General features: G+C 36.7%; 2 protein-coding genes across 3 annotated transcripts in view; one reads left to right on the plus strand and one right to left on the minus strand.

Annotated features, from left to right (window-relative positions):
* Positions 1–5,453, minus strand: part of LOC106874492 (DNA-directed RNA polymerase II subunit RPB2) — a 46,481-nt gene extending 41,028 nt beyond the window's left edge. The window contains exon 1 of the mRNA XM_014922237.2: positions 5,285–5,453. Coding sequence (XP_014777723.1) covers positions 5,285–5,303 — 19 coding nt within the window. The 5' untranslated portion in view covers positions 5,304–5,453. The remainder of the gene's footprint in view (positions 1–5,284) is intronic.
* A 98-nt stretch (positions 5,454–5,551) lies between these two features.
* LOC106880957 (phosphatidylinositide phosphatase SAC2) overlaps positions 5,552–7,500 on the plus strand; it is a 538,096-nt gene continuing 536,147 nt past the window's right edge. For both annotated transcript variants that reach the window (XM_052975697.1, XM_052975698.1), the window contains exon 1: positions 5,552–6,162. In XM_052975697.1, the coding sequence (XP_052831657.1) occupies positions 6,066–6,162 (97 nt within the window). In that variant the 5' untranslated portion in view covers positions 5,552–6,065. The remainder of the gene's footprint in view (positions 6,163–7,500) is intronic.

The following is a 7,500-nucleotide window of genomic DNA, read 5'->3' on the forward strand; positions in this document are numbered from 1 at the left end:
AATCCACTGACCCAATGGTTTCCTATGGTTGCAGAACTGTTTCCGGAGGGAAACACAACTTTTCAGGATGATAATGCACCAATTCACACAGCTAAAGTTGTTATTGTAAAGTTGCTAGTAGGCATCCACCCACAGAACCCATGTAAAAGGAGACAATGGGGCCAGGTGCATCTCTCTGGTTAGCCAGCTCCCGTCAAACCATGGAACCCATGCCAGCACTGAAAATGAACGTTAAATGATCAGCAACCACTTTACAGAATGTACTGTAAAGGTCCATTGTGAATTTCTTTGAGAGTCTGATATTGTCAAAGACATCTCGATCGAGAATAAAACAGTGAAGTAAGCAAGAGAACACAAACCAGAGCATTTTCAGGTAATTTCTTTTATTAATGAAATACAAGGGATCATATCAGATCCCTTGGTATCTGATACAGCCCTTTATTTATGCCCTTGTGACACCAGTCACCATACTTTTTCTATTATGTTACTATCAATACTCATCATTTTTTAACCATTGTCATCTTGACCCTGCTAAACTGCCATTTCCACAGATATGGCCACATTTGGGTTGGACTGAGGACTGGCGCAACTCATACAAGCATGGAGAGCAGACAACAAAATGATGACCAAAAGCACTTTTTGGTTAAAATACACAAAAGATAAACACGCAGGAAATAATAAAAGCAATTTGATTTCTTATATATGCATCATAATTTTAACATCTATTTTTTCATGTTTGCATGGGTCAGATGAAAATTAATGAGGAAAATTTCATATAGAAGGATGCCTTTCCTATCACCAGCCCTTAACTGTTTCCAAGAAAGGTAATATTTCCCCAAGCCCTTCAAACATGAACAGCTCAATGGCTCTTTTACTCTTTTACTTGTTTCAGTCTTTTGACTGTGGCCATGCTGGAGCACCGCCTTTAGTTGAGCAAATCGACCCCAGGACTTATTCTTTGGAAGCCTAGTACTTATTCTTTCGGTCTCTTTTGCCGAACCGCTAAGTTACAGGGACATAAACACACCAGCATCGGTTGTCAAGCGATGTTGGGGGGACAAGCACAGACATACAAACACATACACACATACATATATATATATACATATATACGACAGGCTTCTTTCAGTTTCCGTCTACCAAATCCACTCACAAGGCATTGGTCGGCCCGAGACTATAGTAGAAGACACTTGCCCAAGATGCCACGCAGTGGGACTGAACCCGGGACCATGTGGTTGGTAAGCAAGCTACTTACCACACAGCCACTCCTACGCCTATAGTTTTCATAGAAGATTGCAAAAGAATAATACCACTTGTATGATAGTCGGAAACTTTTATGTGGTGTCTCGACGAGAAGCTTGCATTCCAACCATGTGATTCCAGGTTCAATCTCACTGCAAGACACTTTGGACAAGTGTCTTTGACAATAGTCTTGGGCTGACTAAAACTTTGTAAGTGGTTTTGTAGATGGAAACTGAAAGAAGCCTATCATATACACACAGATGTGTATTTTTGTGTTTGCACCCCACTAGTGCTTGACAACTGGTGCTGGTGTGTTTACGCCCCTATAATTTAGTGATGCAATAAGTATCAGGCTTGAAAAAAGAAAAGTACTGGAGTCGAGTCATTTGAGGCAAGTGTTCCAGCATGGCCGCCGTCTAATGATTAAAACAAGTAAAAGATAGAATATACACATACACATACGACAAGCTTCCTTTAGTTTCCATATGCTAAATCCTCTGATTTGCAGAATCATAGAGGAGGGGAGAAATGCAGCCCAAGCTGTAATTTAAGAGAAAAAGGAAACAGACATAACACAGAATTGGAACCAAAGGCATCAAGCTTCTCTCCAAATATAGGAACTTATTCTTTCCCCATTGTGCTTGCCAAAAAAGGGCAATATTATTCTGATTAGGTGAAAACATATATATCGTAAGGTAACATATCCTCATGAGCAGACATGACTAAGTATTATCTTGGAAACAGGTGAAGGTTGGTGACAGAGATCACCTCAACATATTGGTCGGGCTCCAATGAGAGTGGAAATGATGATATCACATGAACAACCAGATAATCGAATGTTGTCATAATTTGTTGGTCACAATGCGCTTTGCACCATTTTAGCTTCTGAATGATGCCACCTTGTTGGCTAGGTAAGCAGGCCAGTATTTCTCCTGATTGGAAGGCTATTCCATCACAGAGTTACCCAGTTACAGCCGAGTGGACTGGAGCAACACAAAATGAAGTGCTCTGCTCAAGAACAACATAATGCACTCCTCGGTCCGGAAATGGAACCCACGATCAAGTGATCATGAGTGCAACACCCTAAACAACAAGCTACTTGACTTCACTATATATATATAATATTAGGGAAAAATTCATAACATATATATATATATATATATATATATATATATATATATATATATATAACCACATGTGGATCACTGGCGATTTTTTTCCTCCGTCTTCCTTTTCTCTTGGACTTTCCTGTCTCCTGTTTCTGAAGAAGAGCTTTGCTCGAAACGTAAAACTACCTTTCTTTAGCTTCCCTGAGTATCTACTAATATTTTGCATGAACCACATCCTCATATTGCTGTTTTTTGTTTTGTTTTTTCAGGGGATTAATTACACACACACACAGGTATGTTGATGCAAACATGAAAGATAGAAATCAAAGGCGGTGAGATGGTAGAAACGTTAGCACGCCGGGCGAAATGCTTAGCGGTATTTCGTCTGCCGTTACGTTCTGAGTTCAAATTCCGCCAAGGTTGACTTTGCCTTTCATCCTTTCGTGGTTGATAAATTAAGTACCAGTTACGCACTGGGGTCGATGTAATCGACTTAATCCCTTTGTCTGTCCCCTCTATGTTTAGCCCCTTGTGGGCAATAAAGAAATAAGAAATCAAAATGAGTATATGTATATTTTTATTAATATTTAGCAGAAGTAACAGTGATTCAAAGTCTGAGAGTTGCTCCTGCTGAATATTAATATATATATATATATATATATATATATATATGTGTGTGTGTGTGTATACGTTTATGAATTTGAGAATGGATTAAGCAGAGCAAGAGGACACACGTAGATGGAAAGGATTGCTGAAGAGGTCACAGATGTGTGATGAAAGATTTCTGGACAAAGGACATAGGATAAAATAAGAACGGTAATAAACATGTGGAGAACGAATATATAATGCGTAATGAAATGGTTTAAAACCAGGGACCCAGTTCAGTCGCATGTCAAAAACAACATCTATGGGTTCTATTGTTTTTTCATTCTTCCACAACGTATTAAACTGATATTTACATAGAAAAAGCACACCATAGTATATTTTGATTGTATTTATTACAATATCAATGGCGTGGCTTAGTGGTTAGGGTTCTCGGCTAACGATCGTACGGTCATGAGTTTGATACCCCGTGGAGCATTATGTCCTCGAGCAAGACACTTTATTTCATATTGCTTCAGTCCACTCCGTGAGCAGGACCTGTAATTCTAAGTGGCCAGCCTTAGCCACAATAGCTGTTACGTTGAATCTCCCCTGAGAACTACTTTAAGGGTACACATGTCTGCGGAGTGCTCAGCCACTTGCACGTTAATTTCACGAGCAGGCTGTTCCGTTGATTGGAGCTACTGGAACAATTGTCATAACCGATAGAGTATCAGTGTAAAGTCTGGTGGATTTTGTGGAGAGGTTGGTCGGAACATAAGTAACGAAATACTGCATGACACTTTGCCATTTTCCAATGAGAGATAAAATAAACGTTGTAACAAGCATCAATGTTTTGAAATCGGCTCTTGTTACCATTAATCTTTCTCTGACATTCTCTTATATTTATCTACCATTAGTGACGACTAAAATAAATAGATACAAAAAAAAAAAAAAACTCAGAAGGAAATCTATTTAATTAGCTTCAGTTATTCTTCTTCAAGAATTCTAGCCATATACGAATTATTCCTCGTTATCTAAACGTTGGTATTTGTGACAACATTGCTACTAATATTACGGACCTAACTACGTATATACACATCTCTCCCGACCGTTTCCTCACAGCTTTCACAAATATAGATATTTCTTCATGAAATTTTCTATAAACACCTTTCAGACGGCGTAGATTAAGATTATATCGGAATTTTATACACACACACACACAAAAAAAGTAGTCGTTTTCACATTACGTATTATTTTTCCGGATTTCAAGTTTCATCTTGTGGATATGTATGTCTGTGCGCGCCTATTAAATTCTTTTTTTTTTTTTTAACATTAAATTTCGATATAACCATAACTGGAAGAAAATTTCACTGAAAAAATTACTCCATTTTCTAAAAGTTATAAGGAAACAAAGTCAACTCGTGTGAATTACCCGAAGAAACTCCTCTCCCCAGCCGCAGAAAAAATTTTCACAACGAAATCGGAATCTACACCACCTGAAATGTTTTTGCCCAAGAGATTATCTTGACAGTGGTATTTTTGACAACATTGCTAAATAATATTATGTAGTACACCTTCATTACAATGACAGTCCGATGTTTTTTCTCTTATATTTCAACGTGTGGTTTATCATAATCCTTAAATCTTTTATTATAAACATAAGGACCATCGAGAAAAGAACCAGGAGCTTAGAAAGGTAACCCACATTAACCAAGTTGCCAAACTACTATCAGAAAGACCAAAAGAAAACGAGTACCTGTCCCTATTGTTATTTTGATTCATTATCCGCCAACCCTGTTCCTCTATTCAAGTGGTTCCAATTTATGTAAATGTTTTGGAAAGGCATGAAGATCACAGCTCTTCTCATGCACTAATTTAAATGTTAAACTTCTCTTTGCTAATGGGGGAAAAAAAAGAGATGAATTGTTGATGCCACAGAAATCTTGGCGCTAATTACAGTTTAACAGAAATGTTCTCATCCAAGCTTCATTTGTAATAGCAATTGCTTTAATTAATATTGTCCTCGAGAAATGCATGAACAACACTGCATCCCTACATGCATATATATTTCGAATATATTCTTTGCTTTGAGCAATTGTTTCTGCGGCTTCCATCACTTTCTATGTAGCTATGTGGGTTTATTGTAAACATGTAAAAACACGGCGAAATTCCGTGGATCTTTTAAATAAATGGATTTTTTTAAGAAATTTTAATGAAAGAACAAAGAGAATTAACGTTAAAACTATGTGAAAATAGGAAAACTACACGAGAAGTTTTCGATTTATGATTAATTATGAAACAATGTTGTTGTAAGCATTTGAAACATCAATACAAAATGGAAACATTACCTTCTTCCTGTCCGTACATATTTATAATTGAAAATTAGTTGGATTTCTAATGATGTTAATGGAAGAAAAACCGGATGAAATCGAAGTGGTTTTTATAAAAGATGGTGGTGGATTAGATGGAAGATAATAGGAGAATCCGACAAAAGCGACATATAATATTGAGTAGCCATTTTTGTTGTAGTAATATGAGATAGAGGTGGTAGGAGGATGGAGTGGAGTGGCAATGGTGGGAGCAGTGACATAGTTAGGGTAGGAGTTCAGATATAGTAATGATGGGTGAGGGTGCGTATAAGGTGAAAGTGAAAGAGTAATAAGAGGGGGTGATAGAGGGAGTAATTATATAAAAATAGAATGGTGATGATGAGAATTTTGATAGAGTAATAGTTTGTAGGTGGAAGTAGTAATATAGTAATAGGGTGTTAGTGGTAGGAATAGAAGCGATATAGTAATAGATTGGTGGTGGTAGTAATACAGTGGTGTTTGTTGTCGGACGTGTAGTAGAAAATGAACGGAAGCGAACTCTTTAGTATGAGGCGAAAGTGCGGGAATGAGAGGGAAGGTGTGTCAATAGAGAAAGTAGCTTTTGAGAGAGAGAGAGAGAGCGAGCGAAAGATGTAATAACATTATTTAGTGTAGCTCTCTCTTTTTATCAAAACTGTATGCACACCGTCTCTACAGCCAGTCAACATCGTTTGCGTGCCGACTGACAGTTGAGGCTGTTGTTATTATTTATATATAGAGAGATAGAGTGTGAATTACTATTATTGTCATTACAACTATCATGGAAGTTTACCAAAGCGATAATCATTTTATAATTGTGGATGGAAATCATTTCCTTTGGTGTAGCCGTTTAGATGGATCTTTAAAAGCCGAAACAGGTGTGTACTCTCCGCCTCATGTTATTGTTGCATTTTGTTTCATTTACGTGGGTTACGTACGAATTTTTTAAATGTTTATCGTGTATATCAATTATTAAATAAGTAAAAGACGGGATCTTATGATATAGTTCGACAGAAACTGTAACCGTATTGTTATCGTATATGCCTGAAACTGAAACCGGCATCGCTGGATATGAAGAGGAAGAAAAAAAACGTGTTACACTCTTAGAAACGCATAAATTATACATACATAACAACTACACACGCACACATACGCAAGGGTGCCCCTCTCCGACTTTTTTTCTCATAACTTTCAGAAGGTATGCATATCTATAAACATCGTGCATGCGTGTATATGCAGACGTATATGTCTGGGAATGTCTGTCAGCACTTCCTTCTGTCCATCTCCCTCCATACAAACAGCTGAATATAACAATTATTAGAGTGTAAACAAACTATTTGAGTGTCTATACACACGTATTACCCGTAACGTTCCTCTTAAATAAACGTGTGTATGTATTCACATGTACAGCTGTTTATGACTCAGTCTTTCTATCACTGTATTTAAAGATGTGTGCGTAAACAACCAAATTTAAATATATGAACATTTTAAATATATGAAACCAATATGTAATATCAGCCCACAGCATTAAAATAATATACCGACACTCAATTTCACTAAATTGTTGATGTTGAATTAAAATGAAACTATAAAGAAACTATACAGGACTATTCTCTTTAAAATACCGTATATATATATATATATATATATATATATATATATATATATAATAATAATAATTTTCCCTTGTTTTGTTTTTGTAGATTTAATATATTTTTCATTTGCAGCACATATAGAATAAGGGCGACGAATGCTGCAAGTTTCATTCTAGTATTTATCTATCTATCTATCTATCTATACATCCGTCCATCCATCCAATTTTGGGGCTTTATTTAGGTACCAAGAAAGGACAGACATCTGTGGTTGATGTTTAAGTTACCAGACGTAACACGTGTGATAATGTTTGTTCTCTGAATTAAAAGATGTTTTTATTCATTTCTCTATTCTGTAAGGGAGGGGATAAGGTGGAGTAAAAATTCCCCTGTTCTTCAGTTTTCGGTCTACATCAGAATCTGAAGACTTCTGAACAAATCCAGATGTAAAGTGTGGTTTAACACTTTCCGATCTTGAGTAATCAGCCAGAGTTTGGAAGCAAGGTCTCGTATCTTTTGATATATATGTACCAGTAACGTGCTGCGGAATGGAAAGAAATGGATGACCTTCACTACTCTGGCCACACTTTTATTTTTATGTTTATGAAAGGCCCGTGTACTTAA

This window comes from Octopus bimaculoides, chromosome 22 (assembly GCF_001194135.2).
Source record: "Octopus bimaculoides isolate UCB-OBI-ISO-001 chromosome 22, ASM119413v2, whole genome shotgun sequence".
Taxonomy (NCBI): domain Eukaryota; kingdom Metazoa; phylum Mollusca; class Cephalopoda; order Octopoda; family Octopodidae; genus Octopus; species Octopus bimaculoides.